The 25,903-nt window shown below is 34.2% G+C and overlaps 1 protein-coding gene across 1 annotated transcript in view; it reads right to left on the bottom strand.

The window, feature by feature from the left end:
* The window catches only part of LOC150106426 (uncharacterized), a 91,655-nt gene extending 75,128 nt beyond the window's left edge, over positions 1-16,527 (bottom strand). The window contains exons 1-2 of the mRNA XM_090392995.1: positions 16,413-16,527; positions 8,447-8,525 (exon numbers count right to left, since the gene is read on the bottom strand). Coding sequence (XP_090249121.1) covers positions 8,447-8,506 — 60 coding nt within the window. The 5' untranslated portion in view covers positions 8,507-8,525; positions 16,413-16,527. The remainder of the gene's footprint in view (positions 1-8,446; positions 8,526-16,412) is intronic.
* Between the last annotated feature and the right edge of the window lie 9,376 nt (positions 16,528-25,903).

Below are 25,903 nucleotides of genomic sequence, written 5' to 3'. Positions count from 1 at the left end.
AAAGAATGTTGAAGATAAAAAGGGATACATCAGAACAAATAGGAGAGCAATATAGAAGAAAGTGTAATGAGGTGAAAAAAGCAGTCAGAATGGATAAAATGAAATGGTTAGAAGCCCAATGCAACAATATAGAACAGTACTATGGAGAGCATCAAACAAGGGAGGTATACAAAATGATCAGAACCATTAATAGAAAGTGGCAACCAAAACAGACCACAATTAAAGATGAAAAGGGCAAAGTATTGATGAATAAAGAAAAAATTGTACAGCGGTGGACAAAATACTGTAGTGAGTTATATGAAGAAAAACTAGATTCAGATAGCATTGGAAAACTCACTGAAGAATTGAAGCAGATATCACCACCAGGTAATGAGCATGATATGGACATTTTAAGAGGAGAGGTAGAAAAAGCAATAAGATGGCTAAAACACAACAAGCGTCCTGGTAACGATAACATTACTGGAGAAATGATTAAATATGGTGGTGAAAGTATGGTTACAGAAATGCACCAACTATGTAATATGGTATGGAAAGAAGGGAAAATGCCAGAGGAGTGGGTGAAATCAATATTAGTAACATTATACAAGAAAGGAAATAAGCTAGAATGTAAAAATTATAGAACAATTGCCTTGATAAGTCACCTTGGTAAAGTGATGATGATCATATTGACAGAAAGATTGAGAACACAATTGGAAGATTACCTTGCAGACGAGCAAGCAGGATTTAGGAAGGATAGAACTACAATTCAACAGATTTTGAAAATGAGGTTAATAGCAGAGAAAGCTAGGAGAAAAAACAAAAACATATATACTTGCTTTGTTGACTTTCAGAAAGCATTTGACAGTATTGACCAGAAAGTGACATTAGCAGTTCTGGAATCCTATGGAATTGATAAAAAACTAATAGCTATATTAAAAGATGTTTACCAGAATGCAGTTGCAGCAGTTAGAATAGGTGATGATTTGGGGAAATGGTTTAAAACAAGCCGAGGTACTAGACAGGGAGACCTAATATCACCAAGCATTTTCATCACACATTTAGAAAAAGCAATGGATAAAATGAAAGAAGATGCCAAAGGAATAGCTCTCATCACTCCTTATAGTCTAACCAAGTGAAAAAAAACTTCCAACATCTTTCTCTAAATCCAGAGTAATATAATAATAAGGTGAGACACCTTTTGGCAACTCGTATAGGTAAAGAAGACTTCTCCATTGCTTCCTCCTTGGTATCACCAGTTCTGGGTCTGACTCCCACTGACGAGACCTCAATTAAGGTCAAAACCGGTCTGGGTAATCGCGCTACCCTTAATGCATAGCATTATACATGTCCGCAAGGAGATGTGCTTTGTATTATGGGAGGTACTAAGACAAGGAGTGATGACAGCTTGGACCACCTTTACCACGAGTTGCTTCAGGAGCAAACTTTGTTTGCTTACACTTGGAAAAAGGATTAAACTAAATTTATTATAGTCTAACCAAGTGAAAAAAAACTTCCAATAAAAAATATTTTGGGAAAATTTGGAGAAAAGAGCAAAGCTAATAATAATGACAAATATCTGTTGGATTTCTGCTCGGGACATGGACTGGTTATTACTAACACCATGTTCCAACATAAAAATGTGCACAAATTCACATGGAGATAAGAGGCAAGGAATAAGAAAAGTCTCATCAACCATGTTATTGTTGATAGTGATGTTTTCTCCCTGGTTCAGGGCACCGGAGTGTGCAGAGGATTTGAAATTGGAAGTGATCATCATTTGGTATTGAGCATGATAGTAGACGAGTAGTCTACAGTTCACATCTGAGAGCCGCTCAACTTTTATTCGCTTTAAAACTTTCTTACATGTCATTCTTTTCAAAATGAAATTCAATTTTATCCTGCTCAAGACGAAATAGTGATCACTTCCAATTTCAAATCCTCTGTACACTCTGGTGTCCTGCACCAGAGAGAAAACATCACTATCAACAACAACATAGTCAATGAGACTTTTCTTATTCCTTGCCTCTTCTCTCCATGTGAATTTGTGCACATTTTTATGTTGGAACATGGTGTTAGTAATAACCAGTCCATGTCCTGAGCAGAAATCTAACAGATATTTGCCATTATTATTAGCTTTGCTCTTTAATTGTGTGTGTGTATGAGATGTGATAATTTAATTCCCGGAATGCACCTGTAAAAAACCAACATTCGGAACTACACATTAGTGGCTACTGTCGCATGCAAAGTAGTCCCCTTGTGCATTTATACACTGGTTTAGCCAGCGTTCTCAGTGGTGAGCTATAAGGGACTAATGGGGGCTCGCCCGAGACCTTTGTTAATTTTTTCTCAAATTTGCAAGTTCTTGTTTACTTTTTTATTTTTTCAAACAAAAAAACATAATTTTTTGAAATATATTAAGCAACAAACTCATATGGTAACCTAACAAAGTAATTTTATTAAATAAAATATTATAGTAACTGTTACTACAATTTTACAAATAAGAATTCACTTTTGGTAAGTGCATATAAATAAATAGGACTATAAAATATTGTCCCTTGATTGGTACTGTTGATTATCACTTGAAGTATATAAAAACAAAGAGAAATATAACGTACTTCAATATTACTGTGTTTAGATAATATTTATTTATTATTTATAGATTGTTTGTCATAAAAACTTCTATCGCAAACAAAAGAAATGTATTTTGTTTATAAAAAATGCGGACTATTTCATATGTGCAATTATAAAAGATTTTATTCTTATTATATTTTGATAGTTAAAAAAATGTTTTTTTTATGTAAAATAAATTAACACAGATGATTGTATGCAAATATTTCATGAAATATTGGTTTAAAAATGATAGCCTTTACAGGTTGTCCCTTCATACTTTTTGATTGGCATTTGTACACAAAGCTGTATTAATAAAAGTTTTTGTGTGAAATACGGCTTTTTTTGCTCAACGATGCGAGCCCTTTGTTAAAATTTCCATAGCTCACTACCGAGTGTTCCTATTTTTGGAAAGAGGTATGGAACTCTTTTTCCGGAATACTCTTTTCTTTATCACATTATGCTGGATGTCAGCAATGTCAGAAATTCTTTGTCCTTTTAGTGCAGTCTTTAATTTTGGAAACTGTTGGAAATCACAGGGAGCTAAGTCAGGTGAATAGGCAGGATGACCTAATTCAGTAATCGAATTTTTATTCAGAAACTCTCTCACGATGAGCGCATTATGGCTTGGCACATTGTCATGATGGATGATCTGCTTGTCAGGCCATAATTCAGGTCTTTTTCTCCAAACAGAATCTCATAATCTTTTCAGCACCTCTAAACAGCATTGTTGGCTGATCGTTTGTCTCTGTTCAATGAATTCATAGTAGACTATCTCCTTGTGATCAAAGAAACACACCAGCATGGTCTTGAACAGTGAACATGACATGCATGCTTTTTTCGGACATGGTGAACTCGAGGTTTTCGACTGCATGCGCTGGCATTTTGTTTCAGAATAGTACTGGAAGCACAATGTTTCATCACCCATAATTACTTTCAGAAACATGTACTTATTTGCAAAAAGATCATTCGCAACTTGAACCCGTCACTGCTTTTGTTCATCCATCAAGATTCGAGGCACAAACTTCGCAGAAATTTTTCGCATATCTAATTCTTCAGTTAAAATTACCCTGACTGTTTCCAAATTCATTTCCAATTCATCAGCCATTAATCACACACTTAATAGTCTGTCAGACCATACCAAATCTTGCACTATGTTCACATTGGAATCCATCATTTTTGTTTTGGCTACCCACTTCTGGGGGTCGTCATTCACATCCTCTAGACCACCTCTGAATCTTTTATGCCACTCAAAGAGACTCGACTTTCTCAGAGCATCCATACCATATGCCACTTTCAACAGCTCCAACATTTCAGTACCATTTTTGCCGATTTTCACATGAAATTTGATGTTAACACGCTGCTACAAATTTTGATCACACAAAGTTTACATGCAGATATCTATAGTTTTTGCAATAGCCAACTAGCAAATGGCTCTATCAGCTTGAGATTTATGCATGCATCAGTTAAAACATGTACATACACGATTACTCATGACTCCAACCAAATCACCACATGGGTGACACTACACGGCCGCCACGGGAATTAAATTGTCACACCTCATATATATATATATATATATATATATATATATATGTGTGTGTGTATGCGTGCGTGCGTGCTACTACTGGCAAACCATTATGTTTTGGACATTCTTTCATGCAAGAATAGATGAAGAAAAACAATAACACTATAGAGAAGCAGTTAAAAATCTGAAAGTATTTTTCAGGACCCAGTTGAATTCAGCAATAAATCACTATAATCAATCCCTGATATGTTCATAAGGTATAGAGAATACTATTACAGTACTACATGGTTAAGTTTACATTATTACTAATGTCCCGTCAGATGTCAAATGTCCGTCAAATGACAGACTAATTTGCCTACAAATTAGTCTGTCATTTGTTAGCACTGCAATATTATCAGATCCTTAGGGAAAGAACAGATAATATGAGATTACAATAATCTGAAATAAGCTGTCTTTTAAAGGCACTTCTGACTGCATCATGATCTTGGTCTTCTTTTGGGCTTTTTCTTGCAAACTTGGATTCAAACATCAGTTTTGCTAATCTTTACAATTTTATTTAAGTGATCATACTACCTCAGATTAGCTCTGTTCAAGCATTCTTGAATGCTAATAATGTCAGGTTACTTCCTAATACCTTCATTTTTAATATGATTCTGCCACTGACGCTACTAATGTTTCTAAGAACTCATATCTGCAATCTCTAGTTTTTGTTCAACTATTTTATTTCTAACCCAGCTCTCAGATCCATAAGTTAAAATTGGTTTTAACAAATATGTGTATATAGTCAGTTTAGTACTTTGATCAATTTTTCTATCATTCATATAAATGTATTCAGTTGACTGCACTTTAACAGCTTTGTACATTCTGTTGTCTATTTTTATATTTTATTTGCAATCTTTGCAAAAAATTGTTCTCAAGTAGTTGAAATACTTTTAGTTCTACAGGTTCTTCATTGAGAAGGCAGTTGAAGTTTTCCACATTGCCTATTTTCAGTTTTGAACTTTTTATTACTAATTTTCATATCAAATTTGTTACAACTGCTATTCAATTTAATTAAAGACTCTAAGAGACCTACACTAGATTTATTTAGTTGTACAACACTACCTGCATAAATCAAAGAGCTAAGCTTGATATCTCCATATCAGATTTAATGCTGCTTTATTTAATGTGATCCATTAAAGATGATGAATGAGAGTGCTCTTACCTGATTTTACATCAGGCCACCATCCTGTACTTCCTTTTATTGTACTGCTGATGTCTTAAATACAGACTATGTATAGACAGTTATATGAGGTAAATGTTCTGTTTATCCCATATAAATTGTAGCATTCTGAATGGTTTTTTCTTAGCACATTTTCATATGCTTTTACCACATATATACAAAACTTAAATATAGATCCTTGTTATATTCCCATGATTTCCTAACTATTTGTCTCAAAGTGAAAATCTGATCCTGCTAATATGATATTACAATTATCTGAAACAAGATCTTTTCTAAGTGCACTTCTGACTGCATAAGACACTGGTTTTGCTGACCTCCATTTGGTCTAATCCAGCTTGTTCTTCTCCAAGTTTCTCTTCCACCATTTTTCTTAGCTTCCTCTCTGCTTGCAGAAATCTTTACTGGAACACTCAGTAAGGATGTTCCTCTATTTGTGATTCTTATGTTTAGTTTTATTTCTCTTTTTATAGATGGGAACTATAAGAGCTTTACTACAATTTGGAATTCCACCTTCAGTGATCATTACTTCTGAATGATGCAATTGAGTATAATTTTAAGCTTCGTTAAACTTCTATACTTCTATATTTGAGCATTTCTGGTCATCTACAGCAGATGGAATTTTCTACCTCAAGTATTGATATGTACTCTTGATGCATTTCTCTTAAATATTTTCTACCACTGTTCTATCACTGCTTGTTTCATTTAACAGTCTTTAATTACTCCAGATATCAAGAATATCTTTAGTTTCAGTTTTTATGCACTTTTATTATCTGATTCCTTATACTGTACTCAGATAATAAAAGCTTTTTCAATAGCCTCAGAACACCATCGTCTTCTAGATATTTTTCTTCTATATTCTTGCTAAAATCTTCCCATATTATCTAACTTTTGCACATAGGCTTAGCTCACTTACATTTTTCTCTGTATTCTCTTAGAGCATCAGCCAAGTTATTTGCTATGAACTTTTAATATCTTTCTTCTTTCCTTGACTATCTTTTTAATTTCTTGCATCCAACCGTGGAGTTCAGATTTTTCTATCCTTGTGGACACCTTCATCACTCACTTCTAAAAAAGTATGACTACATTAATTTACCCAAATTCTAGAAGATAATTTAAAACCATCTTTGGCCCAACAGCCACAGGCTATCTATATGTAAAGTCCCATAGAATGTGAATTTCATCTAGCTCTTACTTTTGCCTTTCAACTCTGAATCTGTTTCCACTAATTATTTGATCGCAATGTTTTCCGATGATGTTGCTAGTTTGAATGTATAGAAATATCAACAGTTTAATACATAGGTTTTCTCTCCCATTTCCCTGTTCTCTGTTAATACTTTTTTGAAAAATGTGAAGAATAATAACCAACACTTAAGCTACATGGTTTCCTAATATTGAATAAGTTAATCAAAACAAATTCTCAGTATGTATGTTTAAAAAAAAAAAAAAATTCCACACAGTACACCAATTCTAGAGGTCATATTTATAAGATATTTAATTATATTCTTGGCTTTCCTTTCTAGCCACTTAGTAGCACTACCAGTTGTCATTCCCATTTTAGTGTGATTGAAACAAGAGCACATGAACTGGTTTTCATATATTTAATAACTAAGATTAATGAAACATTCACTTAAATTTTGTTAATCACTGCTTTAATGTTATGTTTCTTCAGTAATGCCACACACACACACACACACACACACACACACACACACACACACACACACACACACACACAGATATCCCTTGATATATGCGGTTAATTAATCCTCGATGGACAAAGTATATATCAAAACCGCATTATTCAATGTTAAGAATTAATGGGAATAATCATAATGAATCCTGCAAAATATAAAAATTTAAACATCATTTATTTTTTAAGGTGACATGCATTTATATATTTTATTTATACATATTTGTTACATAAAAACTTATCTAAATATTTATTTTTATAAAAAAACTTATCTCATGTAAATTGAACAGTGGTAGCTTTTTTTTTCTCCTCCATGATTTTGCAATAATGATTAATTTGTTTATCTAAACCGTGACTAACGTTCTTGCTTCTCTACATTTGGATCTATCTCTATAAGTTCTTTGGCCTTCTCAATTGTCCTAAACAATTCTTCAAGTTCTTCGATAGTGATTTCTTTAGATACATCTACCATTTCTTTACTTTCCTTTTCTTCTTCCTCTTCGTATGCCTGTTGATGTTCGATTCCAAGAAGATCTTCGTTACTTAGGTCTTTCGAATATGATTCCAATAATTCTCGAATATTTTCTGAATTGACATTCTCAAAGCCAAGAGCACTTCCAATCAAAATAATATTATCGATAACTTCGTTGACGGGATTAATAGAACTACCAAAATTATTTGCAGATTCAGGCAATTATTCCCATCGACAGCAACAATTGCTGTCGATGGGAATACTTCTGATTATAATCTTCTAGCCAAAGAAATAGCAAATCTTCCATTTTGATCATTAATGGACTTCTATTCCTAGTACACTGCATAATCAAAGATGCAGATGCCACTTTGCCTTGTTCAAGGTACTCGTATAGTCGATTCACCAAAGCCTGGAGCTCTTCCGATGTTTGCTTTGCTTTCTCCGTTATCAAACCTTTTAATAATGTCAATTTTAGTATTCAAAGTAATAAGTTTTCGTTTATTACTCTTTTTCGAGGCCATGGTTACGAAGGGTAATGCTTTACATAATTTGAAAATTACGTGATATGTGGATAGGCGGTAAGCACACACTGTAATACATACACATATACGTCTGTATGCGCCACGCTCTGCTGATAAATTGAAGCACTGAGACTGAAGCCCAGAGTGAGTTACTAATGTTGGAGCATGACTTGTACCACATGATCTGATTGGTTTCATTGACCAAGTCTAATGCTTTGCTTATTTTCAAACTTTCTGGGCCGCACTAATCAAATCTGATACCACATATATCAAGTTTATGGTCACAATAACTTTTTGTGCACTAATCAAAACCGCATTAATCAAAGCCACATATATCAAGGGATACCTGTATATATAAATTTCTGATGTTACTGATCAGCTGCTGAAATGATCCTGTGTATATAGCTGCTAAAAAAAAAATAATTACCTCAGGAGAATCTGCAGAACTTTCTTTTTCAATACTTGTCTCTTTCATATAGGTATCCATATATTAAATTTCTAGAAATCTGCAATTAAAAAAAAAAAGTGTAGAATATATATAAATCAGCATATCATATTATGGTAAAAAATATTTCATAATGTGAAAGTTTTCAGCTTTCATAACTAAGAAAGATAAAAAAAAGACCAAGATAAAAAAAATTCATAATGTAAAAAAGTAAATCTTTACCAATGAAAGATTAAAAAAAAAACTAACAAATAAATTTTTTATATATGTATTCATTAAAAATTCAAAAAAGGTCACTGAAATATATACAGGATGGATGTGAAATAGTATTCTACCTGAAAGAAAGAGAGAGAGCTTAAATACAGGGGAAGTAGAGACCAAAGACTGGAGTAAATAGAAGACCTTATGGAAAATTAAAAAGAAATCTGATGAGGATGAACCAAGCAAGACTGCTACAGTAATGAGAGAATGTATGTACATCAGATGTATAGATAGATAATGTAAGGCAGCTTATGGTCAGTAAATCAGCTATCATGCATGCAATTTTCTACCACAGACTGATTAATTGCAATCCTGTAACAGAGTAGTATATGTCCCAAAATAAAGCAATAAAAACGTTTTTTTATTATTGTTTGTTACAGTACAAATTAAAAAAAAAATTTTTTTTTTTTTTTACTTACTTGCCAGCACTCCTCTTTTTGAGTTGAACACAAAATCCTCTCCTTAGCTGCATTGTGTATGCTGCCAATAAAAATTCACAATCAGACATATCTCCAGATAAAACCAGTACTGGCAGGTGTGGTTCCACTGTTTCAACATAACACAACTGTGGACTGGGAAAGCTGTGTTGTGCAACAGCACATGCAAACATTTTTTCCAAATGACATATATCATTCCGTTCTGACTTCCCTTGTACTCAACATTAAAGTTACAAGATTGTAATTAATTCCAAGTGAACAGCCACTGATTTCCTTTATAGGCCAAAAATTTTCACATTGCAGAGATCTATTTCCTGCAATCACAGAGGTACCACACAGATTTCTTTTAGAGAAGTGTATATGTTAAGAGATATAAATAGAGGAATAGAGTTTTTTTCTGAAAAGACAGGAAGAATAAAAAAAAGGAGAATTATATCTGCAACAAAGTTTACATAAATAGACTAAACATAAATGGTCTGGTAACTTAACCTAATTTTGTGAGGAAAAAGAGGTCTGTGCAGGAGAGTCAAACTGATTTTATTTTAGGGAATTGTAGGTAAAGTATAAACAAAGTTTCCAAGTGAAATATCTTCATGTGCAAATTTTGTCTGCACAAAAAAGATACTTCATACACAAAGTGTGTATGTGCAAGAATATAATTTTTTGGCATGCATCATTTGCTTTCTAACCAAGTGAAAAAAAAAAAAAAAAACTTTCAACATTATATTGGGAGAGACTAATGCAAGAAATTGATGAGGCTGGGGATATGGGAGTGATAGGAGACAATAAAGTGCAAAATCATATTGCAAAAGTAATAAATATAATGCAGAGTATTACTGTGATATTGGGAAAAGATAAAGAATTTGAGCAAGGATAAGGATTTTGCTGTTGCTCTGACTAAAGGAGAGCCACAAATTTTTATGAATCTTTCTCATTTTTTAACTTCTACTCTCTGTCTTGCATGTTAAAATTATACATATCACAAAATACTTTTTCTGGCAGGGGTAATACAGCAAATTCAGATGAAAGAGCTTGTAGCAATTTGTATAACTGACGATTTTGAGTAAAAAACCGGTACACATTCAAAATTTCAAATCTCATCTAAAGGAATCACATGATAACACTCAACAGGATGAAAGGCAAAAGGCTGCACTAAGCAAACTGTGTTTGAAGGAAGCTCTTTTCTTGAAGAAATAAACTTGCAAACTTCGATGTCTTGTAATGACTCAAAGATCATCTAGATCATAGGTTCCCAAATGGGCAGTACCCCCCCCCCCCCAGTGGGCGCTGAAGCCTTCTAGGGTGGTAGTGGGATGAGAAGAATTTGGGGGCATTCAGGCAGTCTAGGGGTCGGTGGCTCTTCATAGAAGAAATTAATAATATATATTTAAAAATTAATTATTTTCGTGATTTTGCAATTAGATAATCATTTAAAATTTAAATATTGCATTTTAATTCATCTTATGCCCATCTTACACGATCGATTTTTTTATCAATTTTCTATTTCAATTATTTATGTATCCACCAGCAGACGATTCTTAACTAGTAGTATGTCGGTCAACTATTACGTAGGTAATTCACTCAATTCAGCATGTTTTGACAGGAATATGGGTGCTTGCAGTGACTTGTTCAAAGCACGAGTACAATGGTATCACAAACAAGTCAATGCATGCAAGTCGATTCGGGTTAGATTTCAAATCTATAAATACCAGTAGTTTAGGAATAAGTTTCATTACTTTTTGTGTGCTTTGCCAACAATCATCAGTCGAAAGTGTGATAGATAAGTGGAGTCATACAAAGTGTAAATTAAATCTTTTATTTTGTGAATGTTATAATGGGGGGGCGTTACAAAATTTATGTCTTGCAAAGTAGGCGTTGGCCCGAAAATGTTTGGCAACCTATGATCTAGATGATTTCACTCAGGGAAGAATTATTGGAAAGTTTGAAGAAGGCTGCAGAATTACTGATATTGCTAGATTTTGGAATCTCACATAGCACTGTATCCAAGCACTGGACAGCATTTCAAACCAATGGAATATGTTCCAGTTTGCTAAGAGGTTGGCCTCACTCTACCACAGAGCATGAAAACAGATTTTTGGTTATAGCAGCAAAACATAATTGACACACCACGGCAAGTCAGCTTGCAAGAGTTGGTTCCATGCAAGCACAGTTATGCGGATATCTTGCCTGAGAGCTTATGCCTATATGCCTGGAGGCCTGTAGCCTGCATCCCTTTATCCACAGCTCAACATAGAGCATGTTTTCAGCAGTGTTTTATCCATAAAAATTGGACAAGACACCAATGGGCTAATATAATCTTTATAGGTGAATCTTTCCTCTGATTCAAGACAACTGATCTGCTGTGAAAGTGGTACTGCTTGCCATCACAAGAATGTTCTTGAAAGGGACAGATATGGTGGTGCTGGGATCTTGGTGTGAGGAAGCATTATGCTTAACAGATGCACAGAGCTTTAAGTGATGGAAAAAGGGACTGATTGGCGAATGATATTGCAATGAAGATCTTCAACATCATGTTCAATTGTTCCATGGTACTGGGTACTGTGGGTGAAGAATTCATTTTTATCAATGATGATGCCACACAAGTAGTGGAGATATTTCTGGAGACAGAGGATATTAACTGAATCGAGTGGCCATAGAATGTGCGCATAGAACATGTTTGGAATGCAATAGAGACATGTTGCTATTGCATTCCAAATTCGAAATTACCCTCCAGAAAGGAAACAAGGCCTTATCCTTACTATGAAGGAGGAGGAGGAGGAGTGGGCCAGTTTGCCTGAAGAACTCCTGAATCACTTGGTGCTAAGCATGGTATGACATTGTGAGAGCTGTATCACAGTTTGAGGTAGACATATTCCATACTGAAATCTCTCTCCACATAGTTTTCTGTAAGCACTGTACATTAATTCCTTAACTACATTCTTAGGAAATTTCTAACTTTTGTCAAAAATGTATTATAATGTAATTTGTACAAAATTTATAACACATTTTTTGTGTAATATAATTTATTAGTATGCTGGAAATAAATTTATGTCCACATTTGGCTATAGTCATGAAAATTTTTTTTTCATATAGAGGTAAAAATGTAGTTTGTCCTTAACTTTTGGACATCACACACACACACGTGATATTTTGTAAAGTGAAATAATATAAAAATAATGTAAATAATACTTCCTGAAATAATGAAGTGACTATTAACTTATGAAAATTTGATATAATTTTATAGTAATCTCAAATAACAAGTTATTTAATTTTTCATAACATATGATAATATAAATTCTGTCATAATTATATCAGCAAGTTTTCTTTTTTTTAATATTAAAATTTGCAAACAGCTTATATTTAATAATTTGTATATTCAAGAAAAGTTTCATCTTCAGTATGGCTTTCTGAAATGGTGAAAAAATTTGAATATTGTTTGTCAGGAATTAACTTAAAAGAAATCCTAAAAAAAAGGTACAAGAAAACAAACAAGGCTCTACTTATTATAAATCAAATTTTCAATTTCTATTTAACTGTCATTTGCATTTTTCACATTTTGAGTCTGGTATTTTTTTTTCATTATTTGGATCAACAAATTCATGATTGTACATAAATTCCATTTGGAATGTAACGTATTTGATGTCACATTATGTATTGCTCAACCTTCAGACTTCTCAAATATGACAGCCTGGTAATATGGTACTTCAACAGAATTCAAGGAAACTTCTGATTTCCCTTCATCCTGCCAAACACCTTAACTTTCTTGCCAATATTTTCTATGGTACTTCTCTTTTAAATGCACTGATCTGTCACATCCACAATGATCAGTTTCTATTACAATCAATCTGTGCATTTGTTGTAAATATTTATAAAATTCCTGTCTCTCTAACATATTCCAAATGATAATCAAATGTTCCTGTGTGACAATAGTTTCATGTTGCAGAGAACAAATGAATAACTGGCTTTAATGACAAATGGCTTTCATCAAAAAATGATCCAGATGTATTTTTCTTTTCTGCAATCTCCAGATAAGTTATATTTCTTGTTGATCCCTCATGCATAACCAACAAGATTCTATGATGTGCAGTTTACATAAGTAGCCACGTCCAATTGATAAGAAATGTATAGAAGCAAACCATTTTATAGATGTCAGCATTTTTCAATTTCTTGTGTGGAATTTGTAAAATTCCAATTATTCTTTAGTGTCAAATGGTGATATATCAGTCCAACAACAACAATATTCAATACCTAGATAATTTTCTCCCAGAAAAACTAGTTTCTATACAGAAAATTGACAAAACCAGATAAACACAAGTAAAAGTCAACAGATTTACCTCTTTTCCACAGAGGCTTTCTATAAGCAGTTTCTTACATTATTGTTCATGCTCATTTATAGTAATTAAGACTCATTTCAATGGACACCAAATAAATGCACTTACAATGCATGTATTTTTTTATTATTATTATTATTTGTGACACCTCCAAGGAGTCTGAAGACTCATCGCAGAAAGACACTATTGTACAACTCTCTGTCTCCACCACTATACCGAAAACCTCTACTACCAATCATCCACATCAGCGCCATCTACTGCCCACCACCACCTTGTTTTTTCTTTCCTTCTATTAATAAACAGAACTACATATGATTAGGTCTTTGGTTATTGATCATGAGGGGTAAAGTGCAAATTATTATATTTTTACTTTCCTCAAACTACTTTTTAATTTTTTTTAAAATAATAATCCCCACACACAAAAGGTTGTGAACTTTAGCACATTATTATTTATTATGTGTCGGCTAAGATATGGTTAATTTCAAAAGCCAGTTCTAAGGACCAAACTTTTTTCCATGCTTTTGCAGGCATCACATACAATAATACTCTGTTACAGTAAGTAATAATTCTCTATATACTGATGTGACTATACTGATAATCTTTTCAGTATAGTAGTATAGTTTACTATAATAGCACATATTCTCAAGCCTTTTTGTTTTGCAAGAAACAGGACTTCATCAAGGGTCAGCAAAAAGCCTCTACTAGACTTTCTACGTGGCAGTTTGTTCATTAATTGCATAATATGGACATGAAAATTAACCATCACCTAAAGAAATTCACAAATACCTGTGCATGCAGTGGAACTCACATTTGTAAACTAAAGAACAGAGACCTTATCCATTGGCCAACTAAGCCAGTAAATATATATAAATTGCTAGCCCACTTATTCATTTTAATTCTAAATAATATAAATGTCTAAATTCAATCATATGTTATAAATTCATAAAAATGAAAAAATTCTATATAGCACTTTTTATTCCCCAAAGGGAGTAGGTAAAGCTCCTTTAGACTTAACTCATATTTTGAAGGGGGGGGGGGGAATGATTCAATATCTATTCTTGAGCCTTCACAGATTAAGACTAAATTATCAATGATTTGAGAGAGGAGAAAGAGTGGGAAATGCTGCCATCACATAGTTCTAAATCCTAACATTTATATTACTGCCTATAATATGCTGGCCTGGTTGGTCGAGTGGTTAGCATATCCGCTCTCCAGCCAAAAGGCTGTGGGTTCCAATCCTGTCATGGGCAAGAATATTTGTGATTGTCTCTGAAAATACTAGTGGTGCACATTAGATAGCATTGGTGTAGACTGTAGATGATGCAATTCGCTGTAGTTTGTGGATTGAGTGGTGGAGATAGAGTTGTAGAATGGATGCCCTCCTTCGATGAGTTTTTGGACTTCTTGGATGTGGCCATAATAATAATAAAATATTGCAGTTCTGCACTAAATTTTTTTCAGATGCTAAATTAAAAACCTAGGGGTTCCTGGAGGAGGGGAAAAAAAAAAAAAACTTGTTTGTGCCAAAGCTCGACTTCTTGGGAACTAGCCAGAGAGATATAGAAAAAATTCTTCATCGGCAACTAGAATTAAATTTTTATGTGATTATAAATTTATAATATACAAAATAATATTATAAATTATTATGTTTTATTAAAATTATTATCATTATATAATAATATACTATGTAATAATTATCTCTTATTCTGCTGGTATAGTGTTAGCATCAAAAGTCATGGTCAAGTAACCTGGCACATCACTTAAAATCTCATTAATGCTCTGATAGGTCAGTTAACCCTACTTGCATAGTGTAGTATGTTATGGCTGTCAACTGTATGTTCCTCTGGCAAGTTTGAAAATCCAAGTTTCCTGGAGGGGTGGGGGTTCCACCCCAATTAGGAATAAGCTAATTTGCCTTCAAGTGAAAAGCAGAGATAAAAGTTCTGGCAACCTATACGGGATTCAGACCCAGGTCTTTTCAACCAATCAGCATGGTTGAAACCAATGAGCTACAGAGGTTATCATTATAATATTTTAATTAGATTTCAATTTTGAAGCTCTAATGATGAACCCTTATAGTTGTCAATAAAGATGATACCTTCCAAATGTAGATAACCGAGTTCAAATTCCTTCAGGATGGGAAGAAGCTTTATAAAGGGCCATTCAATTTGCAAAAAAACACCCAAGTGTACATGCTATCACAGCAGACTATACTGATATGATTAACCACCCATCAAAATATGGATATGAATCAAGTTATCTGGCTGGGACATGCCACTGGGCTGAATATGTTAATGAGAATTTTCCAGTATTTATTAAAAGGTGATGGATAATAACTTCACAGAGATCATGTCATGTGCAAGTTCTCAGACTTTAACTGTCTTGCCCCTTCATTTTAATAAATAATTACAAAGTTACTTCATTAACATATTCGTCTTAGTGGTATGTCCCAGTCTGGTAACCTGGCCATGTAAACCTCGTTAATATTCTGATTGGGTAGTTAATCTTATGAGTACAGCTGCATATAGAAAACAATTCTATATGTGATAAATACAGAAAACAATTGTGATGATCTACCCTTGTTGCTTCCTAAAATTACCACAACTGTTTCCTATATTTATCACATTTTAATGGGGGGGGGAAACAATAACTATCCTTAACATATTGTGTTAGAGCGAATCCTAGCCTTTATATTATTCTTTTATCCGATATAACCGATATAATGGCACACATACTTTAAACAAAATTTTGAAAGAAAAAGCAATTTTCTAGTTGGGTAACTTTACTATATTACGTAAGTAGGATGTAGGTGGGAGAACCATGTTATAGAATTTAAAATTTTTTACAGATCACTTCTTTTCATGATCTAACCAGTTTATGGCTGAGATATTTATAAATACAAACTAATTCATGAAATACCAGCTATTATCCTTTCTTTGGCGAAGTATCATATTTTTTTTGTTAATGCTTCAGAATTTTAACCGCTGGATTGCAAAGGCGGTTGAAATGTACTGAAAACCGTTTCTGACATTTTGCAAACAGCCCCATAATGAAAGTAACACACATATAACATAAAAACACCGAGGAATACGACTGTGATTAAATTAACGGTATTTTTTAAAATTTATATACGATAAAGCACATGCTCCTAGTAACTTTGTTTGTGTTTGTTTAACATACATTATGCGACCTCTGTCGGAATTGTTAAGCGAGGCATGCATGTATGTATATTACTTGATTACCTTGATGGACCTGTGTTTCCCTGAGGATTTTTCCATGAGTGCAGGTCACAAAGATGCCTCCAACGATCTTGATCTTGAGCCTCTGTCTTCCATGTTATACCCATAAATTTCACTAGTGGATCTTCCCATCTTGTAGGTGGTCCTCCTGTTTTCTCTTTATTCTTGTATTCTTGGTTGCCAGTTGAGTATTCTATATGTCCATCTGTTATTCCTGAGTCTGGCTATGTGACCTGCCCATCTCATCTTGCTTTCATATACTGCAGTTACCACATATTTTATGCCTGATCTCTTTCTCGGTTCCGTGTTTCTAACATGTTTCATTTTGCTGATGTTACAAATCCTACGTTCCATTGCACGCTGAGTTATTCTGAGAGTCTCTTCTTTTCTTGTCATGTTCCATGTTTCTGATCCATATGTGAGTGATGGAAGAATGTCACTATTAAATAGTTCTGCCTTCGCAGAGATGTCAAGATTTGGATCAGTAAGTGTTTATTTTAGTCTGTTGAATGACAGCCATGCAGCTTTCTTTCTTTTTGCTAGTTCTTCAGATAAACCGTTATTCATTTTTATTATTTTTCCTATATAATTGTAGGAGTCAACTTGTTCTATAGGGATGTAATCAATACATAGGTGACTGTCACTAGTCTAGATGATTTTGATCCATTTTGTTTTTTCTAGATTCATTTTTAAGCCTATCTTACTGCTGTTTGTGTATATTTTTTTCACCCATTTCTTCTTGAAAAAGCATTTGACAAAGTTAAAAGAAACATATTATTTAACATATTAAAAGAAAGACAAATACCAAATAATATCCTAAAAGCTATCACAAGTATATATGAAAATAATCAAATACAAATAAGATTAAATCACGAGCTATCACATACGAGAGAGATAAACCAAGGGGTCCTATAGGGATGTCCCCTCTCAGCAACTCTTTTTAATATCTACTTAAATAAAATAATATTAAAATGGAATAAAAATTTGCATCAAGGAATTAAACTTTCTCCTACAGTAAACTTAAACACTCTCCTCTTTCATCATCATCATCATCACGAACCATGGGCTCACTCCCCGTTGATGTCTGATGCCCGTTTCACTATCTTCTTCCACCTTTCTTTGTCCAGTGCACAGTGTCGCAGTTTTTGTACACCCATTCCACACCAGTCTTTTATAGCGTCTATCCATTCTATGTATGGTCTACCTCTTCTGTTTAAACCATCCAAATTGCCAAACATAAATGTCTTTATTTTCCGGTCCTCACTCATTCTACAGATGTGTAGAATTCTCTCCTCTTTGCCGACGACCAAATAATAATTACAAATTCTAAAGATAACTTACAGAAAGCTATTTGAGATATAAATAAGATAGCCAAAGATTATGGTATGATAATATCAACAGAAAAATAAAAAACTATGGCCTTTAAAGGACAAGATCCAGCAAAGAACTAAAATAGTAATAGATAACAAGATCTCTTAGAGCAGGAGAATTAATTTAACTACCTAGGATACATGATCACATATGAAAATGAAAAGAGATAAACGTAAAAATTGCAAAATATTTAAACATAACAGGTCTAATTAACTCTATATTTAAACCAAACCTAGTTCAAAAGCAAACCAGACTAAAAGTATACAATACATTAGCCCTACTAGTCTCAATGCATGGAAGCGAAATCTGGACAACAAAACCAAAAGGCAAACAAAGATTAACAACAGTAGAAATGAAGTTTATCAGAAAAACTGCAAAGTATATCCTATTTAATCACAAAAGAAACGAAGAAATTATGAAAGAATTAAACCAAGAACCAGTAATAGAAAAAATTAAAAAATATAAACATAAATGGATGGAACACGTTCAAAGAATGAAAACAGAAAGATTACCAAAACAAACCTTAAAATATAAGCCATTAGGAAAACGAAAACCAGGACGTCCTCTTAAACAAGTCAACAATTGCTTCTAAGGCCGGAACAGGCCATGCTAGGCCTAAATCCTTGATATTCATGATGATGATTTCTTCTAGGGCTTTTGGGTTATGGGATATCAGTACTAGATCATCGACAAACATAAGAATTTGAGTTTTTCACCATCTATGCTTATTCCTCCGTTTAGGTCTATTTTTTTTTTTTTTCAGAATGTATTCTAAAGTGCTGGTAAATAGAATTGGGGAGATCACATCGCCTTGGCGGACCCCTCTCTTTATATCTATATTTATAGGTTGATCAAATAGGGTTATTTGTGTGGTCTGATTTTTGTTAATTTCTTTTATCATGTGGATGTAAGTAGGGTCCGTATTTATTTCCAGTAAGGCACTGATGACTGCATTATATTCTATGGTATCAAATGCTTTTTTAAAATCAAGGGATTCGGTATTCTCTGCATTTTTCTGTTAGCTGTGAAATAACCTGGATATGATCTATTGTGGAGAAGCCTCTTCTGAATCCTGCCTGCTCTCTACTAAAGTTGTCTTCGAGAGCGTTTTGGATTCTGTTAAGTATTACTCTGCTCATAATTTTATATATGTGAGAGAGTAGACAGATTGGACAATAGTTTTTTTATGTCTTCCTTGTTCCTTTTTTGAATAGAAATTATTCAAAAAAAGGGAACAAGTACGGTTATTGAAGTCTTCCATTCCTCTGGAATCTTTCTTTCTTTGAAGCACCACGTGAATCTGCAGCCAAAGCTTTGAAAATAATTGATCCACCTTGTTGGATTTCTTCAACCTTAACATGATCAAGTCTGACGCTTTACCTTTACTCATTTTCTTAAGAGGCATGTTCTATTTCCTCTGGAAGTACATCTAGTATATTGCTTGGTTTTGGAATGATAGGTTCTGAAATTTGGCACTTAGTTGCATAGAGATCATTATAAAAATTCTGCACAATGTCTTCTATCCTTTTTCTATGAGTAGGTTTTTCTCCATTTTGATCCTGTAAAGCAGATGGAATTGACTGTTTAAAATTTAAGTCTTTCTCTATTTTTTTCAGGTTGGTTTTTGCCTGCACTGCTTCTCTTAGTTTTTGTATCCTGAAAGCTTTATGGTCTTCTGTAATTCGTTTCCTTAGTAACTTACAGATAATTTTGTATTCTAGAAAATTTTCTTCAGATTTCTTCAGTTCTTTTATCTTTTTCATTAGTTCTATAGTTTGAAGTGAGAGTCGTTCTCTTTTCTTTTGTTTCACAGGAATTTTCGATTTTTTCTTAAATTAGTTGAATTTATTAATAAAGTCAATAGTTCTTAATAGTCCATTCGGCTCTTCTATGTACTTATGGTAGTCTATTTGTTTGGGTTGTCTTTTGTGGTTTGATGGTGCCCTGATATGTTGTTCTTTTTAGTGGTCTATTCTTATAATAGCTCTTAGGAGTCTGTGGTCAGAATCTATGTTGAAGTATGTTTCGCCTATTGTACCAACATTTTGTACCGGTCTTTCACAGTCTGTTAAAATGTAGTAAATTTCATTTTTTTGTGTTTCCATTCGGTGATTGCCAAGTCCATCTTCTTCCTGGGCGTTTGTTAAAAAAACATGTTCATGATAAAGAGTTGTTCAGCTCCGGAAAATTCAGCTAATCTCTCTCCTCTTCTATTTCTTTCTCCCAGGCCACGTGGTGCTATGAACTTTTCGTTTCCTTTTTCACATCCTATTTTGGCATTAAAGTCACCACCAACGAATGTGTACGTTGACTTGTATACACATACAGCTACAGAGCATAGCAGGATATTAATTTTATTATTATATTGATCTCTATTCCAATTACGAGTATACCTATTCTTTCAGATATGATGTTACAAGAAAGGATCGACTTGGTGGGCTTAGATTTGAATGAAGTCCACTCCACCTTGTTTGCCATTGTTTGAGGATGCTCCGAGTAGTATCTGTGAGCCATTGTACCATCTTTCTGTCAGTTCTTTCAATCTTTTTGTTTCATTCACTAGCAGGATATCCAAGTTGATATTGGTTAGTTCTTTCATTGATAAATCTATTCTGTAGTCTCTTGCCAAAGTTCGAGTATTGAGGTATTGAGGGTACGATTGTCATTTTAATAGATTTAAGAGGCGACCTGATTTCATCTGCGAGATTCTTAGCACCCCTGACCTCACTCGGTGCCTTACCGCCGCTGTAAAAAGGTGTGTGGGTAGTGAAAGTCTCGGGGCCGTGTCTGTGGTGGCATCTTTGTCACTACAACAACAACAATGTATGTATACATGAATATATAAAGAAACACACACACACACACACACACACACACACACACACACACACACACACACACACACACACACACACACACACACACACACACACACACAATAATGCACATTCTCATAATAGATTTACACGTGCTTGTTTAACATACATTGACCAACCTCTATCAAAATTGTTTTGCTCGGGTGCATCTGTATACATACATTATGTGTATGCTTGGTTGAATGATTCCATTCTGGATTATAAATTACGTACTGCCGTATAAATTATAAATTACATAATTACATACTGGCTCGTCCATCGCCCAGCATAAAAAGGGACGCGTCCTGGACTTAAGCAGAGGATCTAGGTCGAAAAATATGCTACATTCTCCACTACCTACAATGCACAATGGTAGAAGGATATTAGTAGGAACATATAACTGCAGATCTCTACGGGATGGTGATAGATTGGAAGAACTGATTAAGGAATTGGACCATATAAAATGGATAGGGGTAATGGGTTTACAGTGATACTACTGGACCTTGCCAAGGCCTTTGATAGGATACCACATGGAACCCTAATCAGTAAACTGGAGCAGATGGGTATAGATATAGGGTTGGTGAGATGGATAAGAGGGTGGTTGAAGGAGAGATATCAAAGAGTGGTTTATTCAGGAGTGGAGTCTAAAAGACGTCTTGTGACTAGTGGAGTGCCACAGGGCTCTGTTCTTGGACCACTGCTTTTCAATTTGTTCATCAATGATATTGGAAAGGATCTGAGAGGAAGTGTTCACTTGTTTGCTGATGATGCAAAGTTGGGTAGAGCAATTGTGAGTGCACAAGATGTCAAAATTTTACAGGATGATTTGGATAGTTTGGAGGACTGGGCTAGGAAAAATGGATGTGAATTTAATGTGGCAAAGTGTAAGGTTATGCACTTTGGGGTGAAAAGAATAGCAGCAGTATATCGCATTGGTGGAATCATACTCCAGGAGATTGATGAGGCCAGGGATTTGGGAGTGTTGGTGGATAGGGAGTTGAAGTTTAGGGGACACATTGCAAAAGTAACTAAAACAGCTCACCAAATCACTCGGCTTCTGAAAAATACTTTAACATGCAGAGACGAACAAGTTGTTGTTCCTCTGTATCGAGCCTTGATAAGACCCCATCTGGACTTCTGTGCCCAGCTATGGGCACCAGGGTTTCTTCGTGATGGGGAGGAAGTGGAGAGGGTCCAGAGACGAGTGACCAAGATGATAGCAGGTCTGTGGAATGAACCTTATGAGAATAGGTTGAAGATTTGTGGGTTGCAGAAATTGGACGATAGGCGAAGGAGGGGTGATATGATTGAGACATTCAAACTACTGAAGGGTTTTTATAAGATTGATCCAGAAGATATTTTTGAAAATATGACTGGTGATGGGAGGACTAGAGGCCATGCATGGAAGCTGGGCAAGAGCGTGGTTGACAAGAGTGTTAGAGCTAGGTTCTTTTCTTGGAGAGTGGTAAATGAGTGGAATAAGCTTCCAGAATCTGTTGTGGGTGCTACGACCGTGAATGAGTTCAAGGCAAGGTGTGATAGATACTGTGTGAGTGTTGAATAGTTGTTCTTGACATGATGTTAGGGCCTCCCTCGATGAGTCTGTCGACTCCTTGGAGTTTCCCGGAACAATAATAATAATAATAATAACGTTGTGGGCCTGTCAGAGATAAGAAGGAAAGAAGAAACTCTCGTGCGATTAAAAGATGGACATCTACTCTGCCGTTGTGAATGTTAAAGAAACTCAACAGATGGTGTAGGATTCTTAATAAATAAAACACTCAAGGACAATGTCCAGTTTGTTAATAAAATAACATCAAGAATTGTTGAACTAAGTCTCTTCATAAATAAAAAAATAGCAACTGAAAATGATACAAATATATGCCCCAACCATAGACTATCCAGATGAAGATAAAGAAGATTTCTATGTAACATAAGAATCCACATTAAATAATTCTACATAATTATAATGGCTGATTTTAATGCCAAGATTGGAAGCAGAGATGACTATCTGAATTTCATCCATAAATTTGGATTTGGACAGAGGAATGAAAAAGGAGAAAGACTTGTTGAATTCGCAGAAGAAAATTACCTCTTTATCATGAACAGCTTTTTCAAGAAGAAAATCAACCGAAAATGGACTTGGAGAAGACAAAATGGACAAACCCACAATGAAATATAGAATCCTCTCTAACAGAAGATACATAATAAATAATACCGAAGTGCTTAATAGATTCAATACAGGAAGTGACCACAGACTAGTAAGGACCAAATTATGGATCAACAAAAAATGGGAAAGGGATTAAACTCATAAGAAAAAATTTCAATTTAGTGAATCTACAAAACCTCTACCACAATAAAGGCTGTTATTCAGAATTACCCAAAAATAAACAAAAAAAGTTAAACACAGCTACTACCATCGATGATGCTAATGAAATCTTAGTAAAATGTCTCTTGAATTGTGCGCTGGATATAGGAGCTGTAAAAAAAGGCACCAAAGAGGGGAAAAGTAAGAAAAGAAACGCTATATCTGATGAAGAAAAGAAGAGATATGAAAAAAGATTTGAATGACACCAATAAAATAGAATATTCGGAAATTTGTAAAACTATACACAAAAGAATGCAACATGATATTAAATCGTATAATACTAGGAAAATTAGAGAAACAATAGAAAACAATAATAATACGAAGATCCTAAGACGAACATTATCAGTTGGAACAAAGGAAATAACTGCTGCAAGAAGAAAATATTCTGAGCTTATAAAAAATAAAGTTGCAATAATGAAACGAATTCGGGAATTTTATACTGAATAAAATTCTTGAATTTTATTCAGTATAACTGAACTCTATGAAGACAAAGACCGAGACATCAGAGAATCAATTATGGGCAACTCGAGTGAGAAATAATGAGATCTTGCGAGATGAAGTGGAAATGGCACTTTGGGAAATGAAGAATAGAAAGGCCCCATGAGTAGATGGCATTATGGTAGACTTCTTAAAACTAGGAGGAAGCCCTGTCATCAAACAGCTGACTAAACTCTTTAATAAATGTCTTAAACAGAGAAAAATTCCAAAAAATTTAACAATTCACTTCTGATATTAATTTTTGAAAAGGGAAATAAGGAAGAAATTAAAACCTACAGACCTATAAGCCTACTCCCCACCATATATAAAGTCTTCACTAAAATTATAAATAATATAATAAAATCTAAACTTGAGGGAATGCAATCCTGTGAATAAGCTGGATTTTGGAAGAATTACAATACCTTGGACCATATTCACGCATTAAGACAGCTCATTGAAAAATCAAGTGAATATAATAATCTCTTATGTCTGGCCTATATAGAATACGAAAAAGCATTGGATTTAGTTAAAACGTCTGCAATACTAAAAGCTTTCGAAATCCAGGGAACTGAGAAACCATATATTTAAACACCAAAACAGATTTACAATAATTCAACTCCTGGAATTCAATTATATAAAAACAGTTAAAAGTTTCTAACGCAAAAAGGCATCCAGCAAGGCGACAGTATATCTCCCAAATTATTTACAGCTGCACTAGAGGAAGTGTTTAGAGCCTTGATTGGGAAACAAAAGGAATAAAAATAAATGGTGAAAGGCTGCATCATCTGAAATATGCAGATGATGTGGTCCTAATAGTGATAGTCTTGAAGATCTGGAAAAAAGGCTAAATTAGCTAAATGAAGCCTCCAGAGTATTTGTATTAAAAAATAAATAGAGAAAAAACAAAAATAATAAAGAATAAATACATAAACCAAAGGAGTGTCAAAGTTGAAAATCATGAATAGGAAAATGAGAGACATATTCAGAAGCGACATCCCTATGAGTCTAAAAAGGAAAGCTTTCGACCAGTGCATACTTCCTGTCCTAACATATGGTGGAGAAACATGGACTTTAACAGAAGCCCTATAGATAAAAGCTGAGAACAACATAACATTGCATGGAGAGAAGTATGCTAAAAATAACATTAAGAGATAGGAAGACAAATACCTGGATAAGATCTCAAATAGGTGTGATGGATATTGTAAAATACATTAAACAGTCTAAATGGAGATGGGCTGGCAATATTGCCAAATGCAGTGATGGGAGATGGACTAGAAAAACAACAGAATGGAGACCAATAGATGGAGCAAGACAAAGAGGAAGACTGAGAAGGTGGTGGAGGGATGAACTGGAACAAATTGCAGAAGTGAGATGGATGGGAGAGGTAGAAAACCGAGTGGTCTGGAAAACCATGGGGAGACCTTCTTCCAGCTGTGGACAGAACCAAAAGTTTGAAGATTAATAATAAGAAGAATGATTCCATCAGTTCCTTAAAGCAAAGTGTATACCCAGAAATAAAAACACAAGCACAAAGAAGAAAGCAGCTTCTGAAACTCATTGTTAACAGTTGTTAGCTGTCATGGATTCTTTAGTGCCATCAAAACTACATCCATTCAAAGGATGAATGATCCCACTTCAATGAAACATTGGCTCTCACAATATTACACTCGTTTGTGCAGAGAATATTTTAAAGATATTCTCAACTGGAAAAATAGCTGCTACATTTGGATTCTGAGAAATATTTCCCAACAGCCAATTAGAAGTATGGTTACCATATTTTATGAAAGATAATCCAGGACACTTCATGAAAAATTAATTTTAATGTTAAGAAAGGCCAACAACTTATAAGTTATATACCCTTGCATGACAATAAAAAGTTGATATGAAGAAATAAAAGGAATTCATAGAGAGCAAGGAACTCAATCAACAAAATACTCAAAATATTGAAAAGTAGATGCATACCTTCTGCAGAAGTTTTTTGTGAAGATGATGTGGATGGCTGGGCTTCTTGTTTCTGCTTCATGGTTTCAATTTCAGTTGTATCTGACCATAGGTGACTTTGTAGGCCTTGCCCGCAAAGTGTCCCTGGTGATATTTTTA

The sequence above is a fragment of the Typopeltis vanoorti genome, chromosome 5 (assembly GCF_054136105.1).
Source record: "Typopeltis vanoorti isolate ZY-2024b chromosome 5, IOZ_Tvanoo_1.0, whole genome shotgun sequence".
Lineage (NCBI taxonomy): Eukaryota > Metazoa > Arthropoda > Arachnida > Uropygi > Thelyphonidae > Typopeltis > Typopeltis vanoorti.
This window is presented reverse-complemented; position numbering and strand designations above follow the sequence as displayed.